At 31.4% G+C, this 22,096-nt stretch overlaps 1 protein-coding gene across 1 annotated transcript; it reads left to right on the top strand.

Moving 5' to 3' along the window:
- The first annotated feature begins 243 nt into the window (after positions 1–243).
- Positions 244–15,094, top strand: LOC118199393 (GSK3-beta interaction protein-like). Its single transcript, XM_035371241.2, has 2 exons — positions 244–402; positions 10,227–15,094. The coding sequence occupies exon 2, from the start codon at positions 10,234–10,236 to the stop codon at positions 10,585–10,587; it is 354 nt and encodes a 117-aa protein (XP_035227132.1). The 5' UTR covers positions 244–402; positions 10,227–10,233; the 3' UTR covers positions 10,588–15,094.
- Positions 15,095–22,096: the final 7,002 nt, after the last annotated feature.

Genomic DNA, 22,096 nt, shown 5'->3' with positions numbered 1-22,096 from the left:
CATTCGTACGAATTCTGTGCATAAAATAAACATTTTCTTTAACAAAATACTTAATCGGAAAGTATATACCCGGTATTTCCGGTGTATCTACCACATATAAAATGATCATTTTGCTTTAGTTTACATTTTTTCCATTACCAAAATCATGTAGCAGACGCGTCGGCCGATGCGTCTTGTCTCCCGGGTGACGTCACTACCAGCAACCAATGGCACGCTTTTTCCGTTCCTGGCCTAACCTTAGTATATTAAAGAACCTTGTGTTTGACAGGCCGATGGAATCTTGAGTATGCCGGTAATATTTCTTCTAATAATGCGTACAATGAGACAGTTCACTATTATGATTGACTTTTGAACGTTGAAAGAGTTTTATAAATGTGCTGAAAATTTGTTGCTGTGACATTGGTAATATTTTTTTAATATATTATCAAATATATTTCATTGTATCTGTAAAGTACATTCATCATGAACGGCATATACTCCGAGTGTGTTTTATTTCTCGATTTGATCTGATTTTATGTTAGCCTTAAAACTAAGGCTTTAATGCCGTTATTTACGTATGGCAAATATTATGTGTGCATAAACAGTGCATTTTAAATTTTAACTTTAGAATTATAAGTGAGATTGTAAAAGTTTACAAGGATGCCTATTGTTTTGGGGAAATTCTTTATTGGCGCCAAGAAGACACAATTTCAAGATGGCCGCTACACAAAACCAAAATAACAAGTCAAAGAATTGCACAAACTCCGTGTCCATGTACACATGAATTTATTTTCACTTGAAAAAACATTAGAGAATGCACAAACGGGGCATTGTGCAGTGCCTTAACTTTGTCCTTGTACACATTAATATAATTTTATTTTAAAAAGTTCAGGAAGCTAAAAGAAAGTTAAACCTATCATGGTCACCATAAATGAGGTTTCATCGCCGAAATGTAAAAATTTGTTGCTAATCGAAGGTGCACCCAATTCTAATTAATTGTGATAAATTGTGAATGTGTTATTCATGGATCCTGGGTTTGGTGGGCTTTGTGTCGTCTAGAAGTTGGGATGTATGTGCTCATCAGCAGAGTCCGTTTTAAAAAGTACACTTTCTAGAGCAAGTTCAAACTAAAATATAAATCATTGCCATTTATCATTTTATTTTGAACACAAAGGCATTCGTGTAAAATTTTTTGTATATTAACAATTTTCTTCATTTTCTGCATTTTTTTCAACACTTAATAGAAGATGAAAAATTGGAATGTGCCAATTAATATTAACTGAACCGAATAATTCTCTCAGCAAGACTCTGAAATGTCTTAACTTATTTTCATAAATTCAAAATTATTACACAGTTAGCAGTTTAAATACGTAGAACTGAAAAATGTATAAAAAGAAGCTTATACTGATTTAATCCTAGTATGCAACATGCAGAAGAGTTGGCGAAATTCGGGAGGTGATAAACTTCACATTCTGTATGGGTGGTTCTGGCAAGAATCTTTTCGGAAGTTGGAGCTAGAAGGAAAATGTGCTTCAGTGGACAATAGATGCCAGCTTACTAGAATGTTATGTTCAGGGCATTCTTTTAAAAAAGACTTAGAATACTGATTAAATATATATTTATTTAGTCAAAATTTGATATCAAATCATAAAAATAAGTAAATTTTTAGGAAAGTTTTCATAATTTTTTTTAAATAGATGCAATTTTATGCAAAATTTTAGGAAAATTTAATGCTTACATTAGATGTATATTTGGGTAGAGTAGACTTTAATGTACCCCTTGTATTATGGCAAAGTTGTTGTTTGATTTATCGCCAAGTTGTTGTTTCATTTATGGTAGCCTGAGTAGTTGAATGTTATGGAAACCCTATTGTGGCGTAATCGGGATGCATGATTCTGGGAAATTTTGAATCATGGGATGTTTTGTAAACGTTTTTGTGATGTTTGGTGGTTTGATTCTTTAAACGGTAGAATGGCCGAATGTAGTAAGATTAATTTAAAGTTTCTGTACGATTTGGAGCGAAAGGGGAAAAGAGCTTTAATTGACTGGTGTGTAAATGAAGGTTTACTTAGTAGCCATTATAAGTGTCCTGTATGTAAGAAGGATATGCATCTAGTCGAATGTAAAAAACCATTTAGATGGCTTTGAATGGGTTTGTAGGAAGAAAGGTTCAGATGGTCAGTATGTGAAGCATTCGATCAGAAAGAGTACCTGGTTTGAAAAAAGTCATTTGAGTATGATTGATATTTTGATTTTTACGTGGCTCTGGGTGTACGAAGCGAATTCAAAAATCATGGTAAGTGAATATTTGCTTTTGGTAGTGCTTAAATGTATAACATGTTTTTCCTTTTTTATGATATTTTATTGTTTGGTTTAAAATGTATTTTATTGAGATTATGTATTTTTTGTTTGGTACAACTCTAATATACGTCCTAATTTCACCAAATGTGGTGATATGCGTTCTGCGCTGGTTTTTGGTGCGATTGCGTGTTCTATGGCAACCCTGTTGACGTTGAAAAATCTTTCGCTGGAGCTCGTTGGTTCGCCTCTGTGTCTGAGAAGATGTGAGGGAAAGATAAAATGGTAGTTGTTGAATTGAAGTTCGGCAAAAGGAAATATGATTGTGGCTATCCTGTTGAGGGGTAGTGGGTATTTGGAACTGTGGAAAGAGGGTCTGGGAGATTATTTTTAATGGTAGTGCATGATAAAAGTAGGGATGGTTGATCTTTACATTATGGTAACTTGGCGTTTTTTTGGCGAAAATTTGGCGACCAACTCTCCTACAGCAACCCTCTATTTTTTTTTTCCCGCCGCCATTTTGTCTTCACGAAGTAAAGACATGTTTCTTTTCTTTTTATCTACTGAACACTTCTTCCAACAATCTACTAGCCGAATTACACTTATGCTAGAAATTTTATCTAACAAAACTACTTAATCATGACAAATATTCACTGCAAAATTGGGAAAAAGTGCACAATACCATACTCCTTACGCGTTTTTCAAAATAACACATACACATAAACCATGTACACGCCGACTTATTTTTACTTAAAAAAACATCCCAGAATTGCACAAAAATGGCATTGCGCACACTCTTCACTATATCCATGTACACTGCTTTTTTCTCATAAATTAGAAAAATTTCACAAAAATACATGACAATTTTCTCAATCTTTAAACCCGGTAAAAAGAACATATATGAAATTACCTGATCGCGAAAAAGTATTTACCCTTTCCAATATGAACATTTCCACGTATAAAATAAATAAAATATCCAAAAACTTTTACCTCTAAATCATCCATTACATTATACACGTCACCAACGAATTCATACCGCAAGCATTACAAATACTTAATATCAAATATTTAAATTATTTCCTTGCACGTTTACTTCAACTTAAACGTATACCAAATTCCTACAAACATAAAATTCACAAAATAACTATCATTTAATTAAAATATCATTAAACCATGTACACGTCGACTTATTTTTACTTAAAAAAAAATCCCAGAATTGCATAAAAATGGCATTGCATCTTTAAACCCGGTAAAAAGAACATATGTGAAATTACCTGATCGCGAAAAATTATTTACCCTTTCCAAATATGAACATTTCCACATATAAAATAAATAAAATATCCAAAAACTTTTACCTCTAAATCATCTATTACATTATACACATCACCAACGAATTCATATTGCAACCATTACAAATACTTAGTGTCAGATATTTAAATTATTTCCATGCACGTTTACTTCAACTAAAACGTATACCAAATTCCTACAAACCTAAAATTCACAAAATAACTATCATTTAATTAAAATATAATTAAATTCAAAAACACTACTTAAAATATAAATGAGCACATACATTAAATTAATACATACATAAATACCCATTTCGAATTCACTTTAGTTACGGTCATGGGATCCAAAAATTCACGAACACTGTTTCACACAACACAGAATAAAGCCAAATACAAAACTTCCAGATTTTTTCCCGATTTCCCCCCTTTTCCGATTAAAGAACCGTAATTCGTCCATTAATATCACATGACATATCCCATGATCTCTCATTTCCCTCACACAAAATAATGCGTAATCAGAACTGAGTACTGCTCACATTATTACCAAAGTCCCAGGTAGTAACCTTTATCGCCTCCAAAATGTCGCCAAACTACCAGTTACCATATTGTAAAGATCAACCGTAGGGATTTGTGATTTTATTTATTTGTGAACCATAGTATAAATTTTCTGGATAGTGTGTCTGGCTGTCGTGTAAATACGATAGTGATTACGTGGCGGCGTGTTAAAGGCGGTATGAAATTTATATTTCTGCTATTCGAAAACGCATTAATTCATGGTAAGTGCATTTTATTTTATCCTTGTTCTTATTTTGTAGAATGTTATGTTCATTGGTTCTTTAGTATGAATTTCTGTCGTTATTGTTTTTTTAAATTGTTTGAAATTTATTTTAGTTTATTTTGTTGTTTAGTGTCTAGACTGTACAATTCGTAGATGTTTTTTAAAGTTGAAACAGAACGCTGTGTACATGGTATTATTTGAAATTTATTGTTGTTATGTTATTTTATTAAAGCGAGGAGTGCGTAGATCGTAAATTCCTTCCTCGCCTAAATTGTGCAATTCGTAGAATTTTTTTTAAGTTTAAACAGGATGCTGTGTACATGGTATTCTTTGAAATTTATTATTGTTATGTTAATTTTTTAAAGCGAGGTCTGCGTAGTTTGTAGATTCGTTCGTTGCCTACATTGTGCAATTCGTAGATGTTTTTTTAAGTTAAAACATGTCGCTGTGTACATGGATTCTTGTCAAATATTTTTGGTTAGAAACTTTACGTTTTTGCTATCTAAATTTTTTGTTTTTGTTTCAGATTTTTAGCTAAATTGTGGGTTCAAAACGTAGTTTTGCATGTGCGAAAACCGCGTTTTTGGAGACATTTTAGGCTAAAAGTTCAAAATGTAGACAAAAAATTTAGATAGTAATATGGCAGCGTGAAGTTTCTCGCCAAAAATATTTGGCGACTTGAGGGCGCATATCGGAGTAGTTCCTTTTGTTTGCCTATATTGTAGAATTTGGTGCTCCTTTGACTTTTTAAGTGAAAATATATCAATGTGTACATGGACAAAGTAAAGGGAGTGCGCAATGCAAGTTTGTGGAATTCTGAGATTTTTTTTTTTAAGTGAAAATAGGTTGACGTGTACATGGATAAAGTCAAATGAGTGCACAATGCCATTTTTGTGCACTTCGGGGATTTTTTTTAAAGTGAAAATAAGTTTATGTGTACATGGATACCGAGTTTGTGCAGTTGTTTGTCTTGTTATTTTGGCTTTGTGTAGCGGCAATTTTTGGCGCAAAAATCGCCGCTTCGCAAGCCAAAATAACGAGTCAAAGAATTGCACAAAATTGTTATCCATGTACCACCAAAAATCTCCAAGTTTCGCCAAGGGGTGCCCTATACTATACTTTTACCATATATTTTTCTCCATTGTATATATTTTAGTTTCACTTATACTGTATATAGCTACAACACTCATCTGTGTTATAAGCTCAAATATGTATGACATTTCTAAAATTTACTAAAATATGTGAAACTGCATGAAAGTTTTTATAAAATATTATTTATTATATTATATAGAATTGCTTATAAAGCAACCAAATTAATAGATAGAACTTAGGCTTTTAGCTTAAAATGTAGTAAGCAATAGAAAATACAGTAGTGAAATTTCGTACAAATATATTTAATATATTTTGAGTAGCTACATTTCTTGTATGTAAAAACACTAAAACACCAGTTTTCCAGAAAACTCATTTAAAGATTTCACATTAGCAAAAAAACTGTTCTGTTGTGTTAACACGCTTAAAATGATCCATATTTATTCATATAACTCTCCTTATCTTCAAGCTTAAGTAATTTTGATTTTTTATTTGCTTTTAATAATTTTCCAGCTATTTTCAAAGCGAATGACAAATGACATTTTGAGTTCTTTATTCTTTCGCTATCAAAGTAATTTTTAATTCAAAGTAATTTTAATTATATGAAGTAATTTTTAATCATTTCTTGTTCAATTGACATACCTAAGTTTTCAAGCACAGGAAGTAATCCAAGATATCCTGAATTAAAAATTAAAACTGTTACATATGCACCCATCATTTTACCCATGTCAATAGAAATGACAGACTGACAACCATTCAAAGATGTGTAGCCTCGACACTGCCAGGTACCATCCACGAGCTGCAATTTTCTTTAAAGTTTTAATTTCTTTGGCAGCTTCTTTCATGCTCTGATCAGATACATATTATACAGCTTCTAACAACTTGCTTTCATGCTGCCTAAATGCTGTTTTTGATATGAATGGCAAGTTCAAAGTAAACAACTTTTTACCATATGTGTAACATTTCCCATTAAGTCTTAATCTAAGCACCAAGGAATAATTTAAAATATTTCTATTTCCATTTTTGGAAGTTGAAGAAAATGCATCTATAAATCCACATTTGCATTTGAAGCTAAGGGTTTAAGCAAAGCCCAAATTTTGAATCTTCTACTGGTTGCAAACCAGTTTCAAAACATGCTGGACAGCAGAGAACCGAAAAGATAGAAGCTGATGTTGTAATTTCAAATATTATATTTCCATTTCGGTCTTGAACATTGTTTGCAGTCGTAATATCTGTAACTTTAAAAGTTCTTTATTTGGATGAGCTTGCAGATGTCACACGAACTGTATAGCGATTACTGTAAAAAGATCGCTTTTTACTTTTCTTAGATCTTGCTTGTGGCAACATAGATTTATCGAAATAATACAGTAAATGTTAAAAAAAAATTGAATGCAAGAAACAGAGTTAAATATAAAAATAAAGCGTGGTTAAAATTTACTCTACGGTACCCCTTGACAAATCATCTCTTTTTTTGACGCCAGGAAGGATTGACACCAATTTTAAGATGGTGTCGATCCCCCCCTACACAAAACCTAAACAAAGTTTGTGTAAGTCAAAGACTTACACAAACTCGGTGTCCATGTACACATCGACCTATCTTAACTTTAAAAAAGCAGCAGAGAATTGCACAAATTAGGCATTGCACACTGCCTTAACTTTTTCCATGTACACATCAACCTATTTTCACTTAAATAAAATCAGGAAGCTAAAACAAAGTTAAAACTATCATGTTAACCAGAAAAAATTTGCCACTGTCTTAACACACAGAGATGAACAAATAACCCAAAATACACAAACAGACCAAACCAAATAACCAAAAATACATATTTCATAACAAAGAGACATTAAACAACAAATCTTTTAACGAAAATTAACAAACTGAGATGAATAAATAAATGAAATGTCAATTTTTTAACACAGCTTTTTTTTTTTTTTTTTTTTTTTTTTTTACGTGCATACGTTCATGCCTCCAACTACCATCTCCTCCATTCTCCACGTAAGCAATTCACTAAAATTTTTGCTTTGGCTTATCTGCTGTTAATCAACATTCATCCACTTACCCCACCTCAGACATACTCAAATGGTGGTACTAACAGCAAAGTAATAGGAAGTTCAAAATCCAAGACCATATCAAGCACATCCAAGCAAATACAGCAACTGAAAACCAAACCCAGGTCCATACAAAAGGGTTACTATTACAAATAGCCAAAATCTAAATTTATCATAACACGTTTGGCTATATTCACAGAAAAAACCCCTTTTTAATGACAAAAACTAAAAATATAAATTTAAAAAGAAAAGAAAATCTCTAAGGTTTCAGATTTTAAATTATGTTCAAAGAGGCATTTTTGTAACATTTTGTGTGTTAACTTTATTAAATATCACGTTCTTTGCACTTAAACCATAAAATTCAGTTCAAAAGCAATATCGCTAAATAATTTTAAATTGAGCTTATCTTTTAGAATTTCCAATACAGTCAAAAGTTTTTAATCCGGACTCGTTGGGACTTCAGCGATTCCGGATTATCGATTTTTCCAGATTATAGATCATCAGTTTAAATATGGTAAGATGGCATGCAGAAATTATAAAATTAAAAATGTGAAACCGTAATTTATGAAATAAAGAATAATTATGATCTAAAGGGTATTAAAATTTGCAAAAAAAAAAAAAAAAAAAGCTTAATATTTATTTGTTTACTTTATTAAGTCTTTAATTCTATAAACAGACATTATTTCTTGTTCAGTTACAAAGTTCTGCTGTTCAAGTCCTATAATTGCTGTGTCGAGAATACTGACTAATTTGTCAATTGAAATTTTTTTGTTTTCAATAACCTCTGTGTCACTTTCTTCACTATCGGAAGTGAATTATAATGATGAGGAATTTGATTTAAATCATATCAGAGAACATTCAGATGAAACACTACATTTAGTAAGGAATTATAAGCCGAATAAAATAAAAACATTTTCCCTGAAGATAAGGATAGTGCTGACAGATTAACTTCCAATTCATTGCCCCCCCCCCCCGCAGAGCAGCGTGAAATTGCTAAACAAATTTCGGAATAGTTAGAGAAACAAAGGATATGCCTTTAGCCATTTTTTGCAGCAATTCCACTTTTTGTTTGATGGACATCGAAACATACTTTCGCTTTGTATATCCTTTGGCAGCTCCCAGCATCAGAAATTCTATTTGACGTAATCGAAAATTCAAGCTCACTTTTATAAAATTGCTCTAACAGTCTGCAAAAAATAATAAGTCGGATCCAGTTCAAAGATTAAGGAACAACGCAATCTGCAACATTAACTGAAATAGATAATTAGATAATTTTAGCTTAGCTTATACCGTCCGTTATGCATTAAACGCGCACATGTAAACGTATTATGCACGTGCGTGAACACATTATGCATTGACGCATGCACCGAAAGTTTGTAGCTTTGAGGTCCGGATTATAGATCATTCCAGATTATAGGTGTCCGGATTAACGACTTTTGACTGTACTTAATATCATGTGCTGGAGATTCCGTACAGTGTTGCCATTGCTCGCTTTGAAATTGTTCAGTTATTTATTCAAAAATTCGTAAAAGTTTTGCTGAATTTGAAATAGATTTAAAACAAATTCAAAATTCGGGTTTCCAAGTGCCCATGTTTGATTGGAGGACTGCATTATTCAAAACTGGCTGGTTTCTAGGTACCGTTGTTTTTTTCACATTATCAGAAACATTCATGAATTCATGCAGATTCTTCATTATTTAGTTTCTTTAAATATTAAAACGGCAATAATGTTTAGTGGCAACATTTTGAAAAGTGAACCAATGCAGAAAGTTAAATGATGCAAAATGCCATTTTGAGACAAAAAGACTGTAATGTTTTTCCCCTAAATTGAATTGCTATGCCAGTTCTTTTATTACATTCTGCACACAGTTATATTAGCAATTCTGCTTAGCAGCAAACACAAAGTGCTGAAATTGAAATTTTAGGTTTATTGAAAAAACGTTTCATTATTGTTGTATGCAATTTACAACTTTTAGTTATTTCTTAGATGGCATCACTAAGATGCTATTTTAATTTGAATATAAATAGTTAAGAATATTTCGATGAAAATTAAATTTAACCTATTGAATTACTGAATTTAAATTATGTCCAATTTTTATAAAGCAAGACCGTTTTTATGAGGTGCTCTGCCTGACCAATAAATAATCATCACTTTCATCAATGGATTTCCAGTGTGCTTTTCTGAAATAAATGCTGAAGCATTTGTGTGTGGTATTCCCCATATTGTGTAGAAATCTTTTCAAAATCGCACAGCATGATTCAGTTGTTTGAGTATTTGTACCATCAGTTTGATGGCTGTGATCACAAAAACTGTAGATTGCATACTACATTTGTACTGAAGTTTTTGTTCTTTAGCCATTTTATCACCTCCTTTAAAAGATATATTTATCTTTAGTATAAACAAGTGGGTTTGTTACATGGAATACCAACAATACCTGCTTCAAAATGCACTTGAGTTGGAATCCAGTGTCTGAAGAAATATGAACAACTAACTTTTTTAGACATGTTAACCTCGTATAATTAAAATTATTTTTAAAAGACAGCAGAATATATACTCACATGTATAGATTTATATAAAATGAAAAATTTGCAGAAAGTGAGCAGAAAATGCTAAATGTCTTGAGTAATAAAATTAATTTGCTTTTCATATCAAAATGTGTTTGTATATTTTTTTAAGGTTTATAATGCATAAACATGCTGTTAAATTTGGCATGCTGAATTTTCTAAAACAATTTCTGTTACAGTTAAAGTATGGCTGAGCCTGTAGATGGTCAAGTGATTGATTGGAGTGAAGAAGCTCAAGCTGTAATTCATGATGTGGGTTTTGCTGTGAAGAGTATTGCTGTTTCCCATCTTTTGCCTCAGTCCCCAACAGAAGTTTATTTCAACATAGAAACTAAAGAAGGACAGAAGCTATGTGTTGAGTTATCCAGCTATGGATTCAAAGTTGTATCTACTCATTTTGATAAAGTTATTGAAGGTTTTGATGATCAAACATATTATGAGACCCCTTATGCTTTGTTAGACAAATATAGCAGCCAGTTCCGCCAGTGTTTTGCTGCTGCACTTGAGAAAAAGCTCAAAGACCTGACTGAATTGTCTTGATTCATTTATTCATGATTTTTACAATTTCTTATTCAAAATTTATGTTCACTTGATATCAGTGTTATTTTCCATGGATTATTAGGAAAGAGTGCATAGTTACACTCTGTCATCCATGGATTATTAGGAAAGAGTGTATAATTACATTCTTTAAGAAGTTTTATTTTTTAATGATGCTTAAACATTGCATAAAATAATCAATAATTGGTACTCTCTGGTTATTTGCACCCTGCTGAAAAGTTGCAAACTCATTACCGACTTTGGAAAGAAATGTTTATTTGGGTAACCTTTTATTTCAACAAGGCATCATTGCCAGCTTTTTATTAGTTATTTTTATTTATTTATTTTACATTCTTCTTTTTCCATAGAAAATGACATTCACATTTCTTGAAGTAATTGTACCATTCAAGACTTGTGTTTAAGGATAATCCCACTTCTTTATAGATTTGTATTCCTTAGTCCAACAGTAGCTCTTGTAAACAAGTCTTCTGCAAACCAGTTTCCACCCCACATTCTAGTACTTGCAACTTTTCACATTGCGTTTTCATAAATTTCCATTATTTAAGAAATACAGCTTTGTAAAATGTGAATTTTTGCTCTTTTTTTTTTTTTTTTTTTTTGTTGTTGTTGTTGTTGTTGTTTGTTTGTTTGTTTCGTAAAAACACTGTTCTTGAGAAAGTATGATGCCTTTCTTTATCATCAGTCTGAAAACTCCACAGTACCATTACTACTCATCATGACAAAAACAAATGTACTCAATGCAAAAAATAATACTAGTCAGAAAAATGACCATTGAATTCAAAAAGAGCAAATCCATATGTACTCAGACACACATGGGCTATCTGCACATCTTTGTTGTCACCTAAATACTTTTTTGGCAGCATGGTGTGTTGCTTCATTGATTGTCTTTCTGCATCTTTTCAGTGGGAGTGTGATAATTGGAAAGTATTTTATAATTAATTTTAATGGGAAGATATTAATGCACATACAAGGATAAAATTTCAGTGGAATAATTATTATGCCTGTCTTCATATTTTAGCAAACTGTATTTTATTTATACGAGATTTGTGAAACTGTCAGTATAAAACTGTTACATATTAATGTAACCACCTTGGCACGATTTGACAATTTTTTACTGATCAAAAGTTAAATGTTAGTGATTTCAACAATTTTAAAAAAGATTTCCAAGCTAGCGATATTAGTTGTTATATAAAGTTGATAAACATTGTCAACATATGAAAAGTCAATATATTTTAGCAATTTTAGATACAAATTATAGTTGTTAAATAAGATTTTCATGATACATTAAAAAGAAATAATTTGCCCATTTATTCAGTAACATTTCTCTTGCTATTTTAAAATGAATATGTATGGCTTTTATAACTGATAGGTAAGAATAGGCTATTTTACTGTCTCGGGAGTGTTTGTATTCTTGTTCTGGGAGGACACATTTGGAATATATTTGACCCCCATCACCAGTGTTATTACACTACTTCTCAAATCATTACTGCCTGGAATATGTTTTGTAGAATAAATCTACATAATTTTTTTCATTTCATATTCTCAAATAATTATCAACAAATATGGATAAAAATATGAAATTGCTACAATTATATTTACAATATTTAATCTAAAATAAATGTAAATTATTATATTAAAATGCAAAAAAGTTAAAGAATAATTTTATTATTTTTCTGCATTAAAATTAATTATGATTAGATATTTTTTCTACATGTAAATGATTTATTATTTGTATATCTACTAAAATTATCATATAATATTTCATCAAATTAATATAGAACTCTGTAAAATTTAAGAAGAATTATTGAAACTAATTTAATCAATATAGTATAAAAATTCTATAATAAAAATGTGATCAAATATTGCTATTTTTTGATAAATTGTAGCATTTTTTTACTCATTGAAAAGGCTTAAGTTTTATTTTGTATTTAAAAATGACCACATCTTCTTTTTTTTGGGGGGGGGGGTAAGCAAAAGTTGAAAATATAATCCAATGAAAAATTCAGCAGACGAGTTCAAGAAATTTGAACTTATGCAAGGATGCGCATAGGTAAATATGGCACTGAAGTAATATTTTAACTAATTATTTAGCAAATAAAGAAACTAGAAATTTGAAATCTGATCTAAAAGGTCATGGACAACTACCGAAGAAATGAAGTGATAATGAATTATGGTTGAACCCCTTAACTAAACCTTTATTTTTAAATTTGCATGCAAAAATTATCCAACCCCCCCTTTTTTTTTACTGTGAACTTTTAATCAGTTCGATGATGTATAAAAGATTCTACAAATATTTTTCTAAAATGTTTGTAATTTTTATGCAGAATAAATGGTAAATAATTATCCTGAGTTAATTCATTAGTGTGTTTTTGTTAAGAATGAACATAAAAAATAATTTCTGCTTTTAATAATCATTTATATGTAAGAAATAAAATGTGAAAATACAGTCAAATTAGAAGCTGTGTGGTAGACCTTGAAACATGGCATTACGTGTAAAGGTATGTTACAATCTGAGCAAAAAGAGCATGTTTATGAATTAATTTACAAGCTGTAATTGACATATTTCCCACCAAATTGCAAAACTGTCTGAATTACTAACCTAACATGCTTGACAGAGGTAATAATAGCCTCATGCACAGATGGATAGGTGCCAGGATGCTGAGTCGAAAGAGCATGGCATAAAATGTGTATTCTCATAAGAAAACATTGTGAAGGTCACCGGCATAGCTGCAAAACATATAGTAAGTTTATTTGGAATAAATAAAAAAAGAGTTAATCTATGAATCTTTAGCAGTTCATCATGAGTTAACTCTTGGTAATTGTTTTCTACAAGAGTTAGAGTGGACTAACATGGAGGGTTAAATTTGCAAGAGTTAGAATGGACTAACATGGAGGAACAATTGCATGGAGGGTGAAATAGACCCCGCAGGTTAAAAGAATTATAATAACCCCACTTGATCATAAAAAATTTGTATAATATGTATGTACATATATTTAATCATAAAATATTGCCCTCTTAAAATTTCTACTGCATAAAAGTATGCAGTAAATAGTATTGTACTTAATATGCATTTGATTACTGCTTGGTAGAAATTTGTGCAAGTACATTTCCATAATTTTTTTGTAAAATGTTTATTTTGAGCAATATTACATAATCAGATTATAGTGTAATGTTGGTTTCCTTATTTTTATTAAAAATGCCTTAAAAAATTTCATTTAAAATTTGTTATGAATGGTTTATTTTGGAACGGAAAGTTGCTTCTTGCATCTAAAAGGTTAATATGTAACTTACTTTTATAAGTTAATGACAAGATCTTTTAAAATGACAAATAGAATTAATTTTAATTCCAAAGTAAAGTAACTTTTGCTTGCAACACCCAGAGAAAAAACTAAAGTTTGTAACTTTTTATTTTTACAGAAAAACTTCTTTTTGTCTTAAATGACTCACTTTCTCCATCTAGTGTTATAGAGTAAAGTATAGCAGCCTCTTGGGTTGAAAAATTATTGTGAATCTTGTGCATTTAATGTGATCTGTATACATGTAATTTAATTTTGTGTTAAAACTCATAACTATCATTACATTTTACAAGGAAACTTGTGTTGTCTTTCTGTTTAACAAGTTTAATTTAATGTTGTGTGCTCAAAGAATGATGTATAACCTTTTATGTGGTAGAATTATTGTGACTCTTGTGTGATTTATATAATGTAATATAATTGTAATTTTTATTTTTATTTTTTTATATCTGTGTAAACTAAGTGTTTACTTCTATGTAGACCAGAAGTTGTATTGAAATGTAAGCATTCCAGATGCATTATTCTGGTGTCAGAGACTCTGAATAACAAAAATGCAACACCTGTCTCTAAAAAAGTAACCCTTTAGTTTTAATTTCTTGGACTCTAAGACTATGGTCACCCAGTGGTTGAAATTCAACAATAATTCTACCTCTATAATCATTGCATATAATTTTTGTTCCATCACATGAGCTTTGAATATGTACAAATACATCATCATTCATTAATTTTCGAGTTATTTGAAAAATATGGAGGGTGGGAAAAATGAGGTATAACTTGGTTAAGCCATATTTAAAAACCAGTGATTCATTTTTTTTAAATTGCTATACTGTCCAGGTTTCATCAAAGCTAAGCAGTTAATTTTCCTCAAAAAATGTAAGCAAAAAAGTAATAAAAAAATTGAAAAATAAAGACTATGTCCTTTATATTTTTTATTAAAAAAAAAACTGCTCGGTTAAAAAATAATTGTTATCCATTGAAGTTAAAATAGTTTGAAAATGAATTTAATAATTCAAAACTTCTGTGTATATGACATTTTTTGTAAAAATGCTTTCATCATTTGCTAAATGTCTTTGACTGTTATATTCAGAAATGTAAAATCTCAAACCATTGAATGATCAAACTCTACTTGCTGCAACATATAATTGACTATGTGTAAACACTGGCTGCCTCAATAAAATTCCAATTTTTAAAAGTGTTTGTCCTTGAGACTTATTTATTGTCATTGCAAATGCTGCAGGTGCAATTAGAAATTGAGTTCTTTGAAAGTTAAATGGTAAAATAGTATCAGAATATGTTAAATTTATACGTGGTATCGAATTCTCGTATTGCGTGTGGTTCCAGTTAAAACTTATAAACTTAAAGTGCATTCTTGTTCCATTGATTAATACTTCCTTATGATCAGTAGAATGATACAATTACCTTGCAATCCTAACTTATATTGTGGCAAACCACTAATAGTCAAAGAATTCAAAAACTATGGTATAGTTATTGATTTCATTGGGTCATCATCACAAATTATTTTATCATAGCTATGCTAATGTTCTCTTTTCACAAGGTATTTGATTAAGTATATCAGTATTAATTAGAGTACAATCATCATTTTTAGGTGCTAAAATAACTGACTTCAATATGCTGTCTGAGAGTATGTTTTCGGAAATATTTCCATACACTTCATTACTAATAATATTTTCATCTCTTAATTGCTGAGGTATTTCAATAATATTTTCACCAAAGTGAGTGAATTGTGAGGCTCTGTCATTACCAATTTTTTCAAGAATTTGACAAATTGTATTTCACTTTGTAAGGCTATTATTTTTGAGTAAATGTAACTTTATGAAAATAAACAAATTTATGCCAATTTATGACACGGTTTTCAATTAAAGTTGCGGGTGATCCACGGTGGATAACTGGTAAGATTTGCCAAAAGTTTTCTCCATGCAGAAGTATAGTTTTCTCTCTAAATGGTTTATCATTTTCATTGCATAGATCCCACAGTAATCTATGATTTTCAACACTTGCACTGAGAACATAGAAACTTCATCAGTAATTATCAATGATTATGAATTTATGTAACATCTATAGTTACTGTTTGCAGTAATATTCACTACAGAATTTTCCAAAATGGGTATAGGCAATTTAAATACATTGTGTAAAGTTCAACCTCCAAGTAATAGAGTTAAAGCTATGCCACTGAATGCTACTGCAATACAACGAAGATTAAGCGAATTTAATTTGTGAATGATTCCTGTTTGTGTGAATGTTTTGTCACAGTGTGCATGAGTGGTTAAACAAAGAACATTAGATCCAGTATCATGATGCAAAACTTCACAAATCACATAATCAGTGAGATTACAGTGTTCAATATTTGCAGTTTCATAATGCTTACAAACAGGAACTCTTGTTCTATCGCAGCAATAGCACTTGCTTCTTATATTTTCTGCAAATATGTGAGAACTGGTAAACCAAATTATTCATGTGACAAATTATTAACATTCAAAATATCTTCAATTTCTAATAGAGCTCTATTAAAGGATGCTTCTTTGTTGTAAATTCTGAAAAAATCTTCACAAAGATATACTTTAAATTAATTCCATGACACCAATACATTAACTGCCACATTTAATGCACAAATGTAACCAAATAAATTTCGCATTTGTTTTGGTGGTCCCTTTGCTTCATTTAAATATTCACACCATTAATTATCAACTGAAGCATGACATGCTTAAAAAAAAGTGTGTATAACTCCATTGTATGTTCAAACAACCTCAAATGATTTTGGGCCACAGACATGTAATAAAAGCAGTCGTAAATGGAAAAGTTTGATGTTTTTTAGTGATACTGCATACATGTGTTCAATGATTTTATCACCTTCATGTCTTCTCTTCCATTTTTTTCGGAAATCTTCCTACACATAATGCAAAGAAATTTCAATATATGATCACGTATAGATGAATCTGATTGATTCAATTAAAAATTGCTAATAATTTTGTTTGTCTTGCATTTTCAATTGCTTGATGTTCTTGCCCTTCTTAAATGTAAACATTCTGCCTATGTAGTAAATAAATTTCAAGTCTCATGATAACATGTGACTTAAATTGCATTGGTGATTCATAGATACACCGCCACACAGCTTCTATTGTTTCAACATAACACCCAATTAAAAATTTTTGAACTTCATCAATTTGTATTTTTTGACCTTGTTCATTTCTCCTTCAACCTAATTCAACAGATGCACTGTCGTAGCCTTTATACACATATTTAATACTTTTAACTGTAGTGAATATTTGAACACTTATGTCGCAAGTAAGTATGGATTGATTTATAAGTACAACATAACGATTGCCAAGGCAACTGCCCACAAACTTCAGCATGAATACCATTGTCATGCCTTCTATATAATGGATATCCATTTAATGATTTACTAGTAAATTCATTAAATCATTTTGGATAATCTTGTGCATTTTCCCTCTCTTATACATACAGAATTGGGATTAAGTATACTGCATAGAGCATGCATCATGTGTTTTACAAACATATTCATGTAATGTAGGATGTGTTTGAATGTAGAACTCTTCTGATACAACTTTATCAATATTAACAATTTTATCTTGCTCATTTAAAGAGAGTAAACTGTGACCACGAGGCAATCCTCTATTTCGAAACTCGGTTGTATAAGTGAGTGCTTCAACTTTACCAAAGATATTTTTTAGTGCAAGGCTTTCAGTTTGAGCTTATATACATGCACAACAATGTTAGATCGAAAATTAGCTGACTCACCTACACCAATATTGCTAACTGTTTTGGGCCAACTTGGACTGCAAGTTATTTAGATGCACTTTCTAAAATGTTGCATATAAATAATTCTGATACATATTTCTTGGAGAACCATTGAATGATGATGGTAAAATTATGGCCAACATTACTGGCATTGGGGATTGATTCGAAATAACCTGTTGCAAACTTCAGACCGGATACCTGTTTTATTTTGTTGAATGAAATGTAACATTGTGTCATATATTCTCACATACATATCAACTATCCACTGCAGAAATAATTTTTGTAGATGGTGAACATGCTAAAGTCGTCTTTAATTGCAAGTTGAGAGACTGCATACTGAAACATGGTTAATTTATTTCTGGGATTATTAGATGTAGTTATGATAAATTACATTCTGATTATGATATTACATTATGATAAATATTGATATGCCACCTAGTATCACCGTTTGGAAGAAGTAATGGATATGCTAAAGGGTCTAATCAGGAATCCAAAACAGAGGATATTTTTAATGGTACCATTAACTTATTTAAAAGGTAATGCACCATCAACTACTCTATGTTTCTGACGTATTCTCTCTGCTCTAAATGATGCACAACAGCTGAAATGCAAGTTGAGGAGCCACACAACGTTACTGGTTATAGAGGAGCATCTATCTAATACAATAGTTGTAAGTTGAGGAGCTGGACAATGTTTCTGACGCATTCTCACTGCTCTAAATGATGAACACCAGCTGAAATACAAGTTGAGGAGCTACACAATGTTTTGGTTATAGATGAGCTTTTATCTAATACAACAGGTGCAAGATGAGGAGCCACACAATGTTTCTGGTTAGAGAGGACCGTCTATCTAATACAATAGGCGCAAGCTGAGGAGCTAACAATCTCTCTAACGCATTCTCACTGCTCTAAATGATGAACAACAGCTGAAATGCACGTTGAGGAGCCACACAACGTTCCTGGTTACAGAGGAGCGTCTACCTATTATAATAGGCGCAGGCTGATGAGCTAACAATCTTTCTAACGCATTCTTACTGCTCTTAAAAGCTAAAATGCAATTTGAGGAGCTACACAATGTTTTCGTTATAGAGGTGGTTTTATCTAATACAACAGGTGCAAGCTGAGAAGCTGCACAATATTTTTGACGCATTTTAACTGCTCCAATTAATGAATACCAGCTGAAATGCAAATTGAGGTGCCGCACAATGTTTCTGAATATAGAGGAACGTCTATCTAATACAATAGGTGCAAGGTGAGGAGCTGCACAATGTTTCTAATTATAGAGGAGCGTCTGTCTAAATACAGTGGGCGCACGTTGAGAAGCTGCACAATGTTTCTGACGCGTTCTTTCACTCGTCTAAAATATGAACAACAGCTGAAATTCAATTTGAGATGCCGCACAATGTTTCTGGTTCTAGATGAGCGTCTACCTGATACAACACGCTCAAGCTGAGGTGAGGAGCTAACAAACTTCTAACGCATTCTCACTGTACTAACTGATTAATTTCGAAAATTATATGGAATGTATTTCCAAATGGATATTATGTTCGATTATTTTTTAATTTGTTGATTCTAAACTGATCGTCGCCTTTTCAATCCAAAAAATTTCTTATTATATCTAGATGCTATATAAATTATTTTATCTACATACACTAAGTTACAAAATTTAACTTTTACATTAGTCTTACAGCAAAAAATTTCAAAATAGAAAGTGTTCTTCGACTGCAAAACAGTTGTATGAATATAATAAGTTTCAGAAACTGTATTTACTATGATTTAGGGCTTTAAAATTTTAATATTAATGACAGAGATTTCAGGAGGCGTCTTGGCATTGAAATAATGGAATACTAATACTGAATTCCTAAAAAGTCCTCCAACGAAGGCATCCGTCCTTTTAGGCAGATAGCTCTAGTAGGCTTTACATTAGTCAAATAAGCCAAAGAATACTGTTGCTGTAAAAAAATATTGTATTTATTTTAAATAATTTCGGCTGCAAACGTTATATTTGTTACTACGGAAAAAATTATTTTTCCGTATCGAAGGATCAGATTTTGTGGTCTTATCCAGTCGGCCATCAGAAGACTCAGTTTCGTAGAAAACTACAAGAATCAAGTCATTAAAGAATTTGCTATTACATTGCATCGGCTAAATAATTTGCATGTCACATAGATTTAAAAATTCTAACATAGCACGCAGAGTCACATTTTCCTAAATAGATATGGGCTAGCCAATGGTCGAGCGGTAATATCGTTGAACACTGGTAGTTCGACTCGGACTCACGTTCTGGCAAACAGGTTGACTGCATGGACGCTTTGGTGGTTTTCCTTCTGTGTAATATCAATAGCAGCCAATTTCCGTTGGGAAGTGTGTTCATCAGCCGAGCGGTAAAGTTGCTGAACTCTGGTAGTTCGGTTCGAGTTTCGAATCCCGCGAACGGGCTGGCTGCATGGGTGTTTTCGTGGTTCCCCATGTGGAACGTGTATACGAGCCAGTTTCCCTTAGAAATTCCTCTACGAAGGCATCCTTTCCCTTAGGCAGATAGCCCTAGAGTGCTTTGCCATAATCAAATACACCACCCTTGGGAAGTTCTCCTCGAAGACATACTTTCATTAGTAAGATAACACTTTCTTGCTTTGCCGTAATCAAATAAACTAAACCTAAAACTGTCATTACTGGCCGGCCTTTTTAAAGGAAGTTTCACAGTCAACATCTCTAACAGTAATGAGATAATTTTACTTATTCGTATATGCCATACTGACATATTTTACATGTTCAAATATTCAGGAGGATAATTATAACTCTATTTTAGCTGATCATACAAGAGATAGAAACGAATAATAGAATAGATAGAAACGAATAATAGAACATATGGAAGTAGACGGTAGAAATGGATCATTACGTAGATCTTGTGTAGTTGTTATATTGTGATTTAATTGACTGCTTATAAATACATTTAGATAACATAACTTTAAGAATATCAAATTTAAGTATAGAAATATTGCTTTAGATGAATTTTAGAATGAATATTACAAAAAATATTTTTCAGAAAGATAATTTTAGGCGGAAATTATTGTGCGATATTCATTTTAAAACAATACTTTTCTCCTTTAAAGTTATAAGGTATTTTCTCACTCCTTTCTGCATGCCTTCGTGGTGTAGCGCATTCAGCGTATATTCGAGAGGTTCGAGTCCCGGCTAGGGCTTTGCTCATTTTTTATATGTCTCCTCCACAAATAACCTAATGTTCTACAGTGGTGTCCGAACTAAAAAAAAGGGGGATGGATGATGATTCTTCACCACCAGGATTCGGCAATTGGGTCTCCTAATCTCCAGTCGGCCTTTAAAAGGCGAAGTATATAAGGTATTTTCTAACTTCTCACTGCATCCTTCGTGGTGTAATGGTAGCACCCTAAGCGCGTATTCGAGAGGTCCAGGTTCGAATCCCGGCGAGGGTATTGCTCATTTTTCACGTCCTTAGCATCAAGGAAACCTAATCACTCTACAAATTGTCTTTCTGAAAACAATATCTGGTTTCCTATGTAATATTTTACAAAAGGGATTTAAAGAAAATTTAATCACTTATTCTTTAAATTTCGCTTTAAAAAAAGTGTATTTAATGTGTTTCTCTTCAAGGTATGCTATTTAGATTACTTCTTATCTTTCTTGTAAAATATTTATAAAGAAATAAAGCTCATATATTTGAGATCGTTTGATATTTAAACCATATATTTATTTATTTTTAAACGTCTTAAAAAATCTGATGCGGACACCACATGACTTCCTTGTACGCCAAATAAATTAAACGCAATTTTTGCTAAATTTCATTTAAACCTATTTCGTTTGAAAATGAGGTATGAGCTTCCATTTCAAAATGCCTCTTCGGCACTGCCGATTGCAATAAAAAAGGGAAGTGCACAATTAGATGTTATACCAATCCCATACAGAAACTTTCAACATTCTACGGTTAACCGTTTTTGAATTATGCGATATACATGTATACATACGTACGGACATACGGTCGCTCTAAAACTAGTTATAAGTCCCAAATATAAAATTTCAACATTTTATGTTGAAGTTATGCGACATACATACGTGTAAAAGTCATGATGAAACTAGTCAAAATGGAAACTTCCTTTGAAATATGAAAATCTAACTTTTTGCCATTACAATACTTTATTTATTTCTCACAAGTCAAAGCGGTGTCATAAATAACTAACTACTAATAAATTCATGATGCAATCTAAAGAATTATTTAAATCTAATACTTTAAACTGGAATGAACTTAGAATATTTGAAAATTAAATATAAACATAATATTAAAATAAGTTGCGAATAATTTGTATTCGAAAAATTGGAACACGAGAGAAAAAAATTCTCACAAATTCTGTTTGTATATTAAAAAGTATTTTCTCAGAAAATGT

Source organism: Stegodyphus dumicola, chromosome 1, assembly GCF_044657685.1.
Source record: "Stegodyphus dumicola isolate Sdum_Otavi_A_Nest chromosome 1, ASM4465768v1".
Taxonomy (NCBI): domain Eukaryota; kingdom Metazoa; phylum Arthropoda; class Arachnida; order Araneae; family Eresidae; genus Stegodyphus; species Stegodyphus dumicola.
This window is presented reverse-complemented; position numbering and strand designations above follow the sequence as displayed.

Excerpts from the sequence above, each read along its gene's own strand:
- LOC118199393 (XM_035371241.2), top strand. The coding sequence starts at position 10,234 with ATGGCTGAGCCTGTAGATGGTCAAGTGATTGATTGGAGTGAAGAAGCT.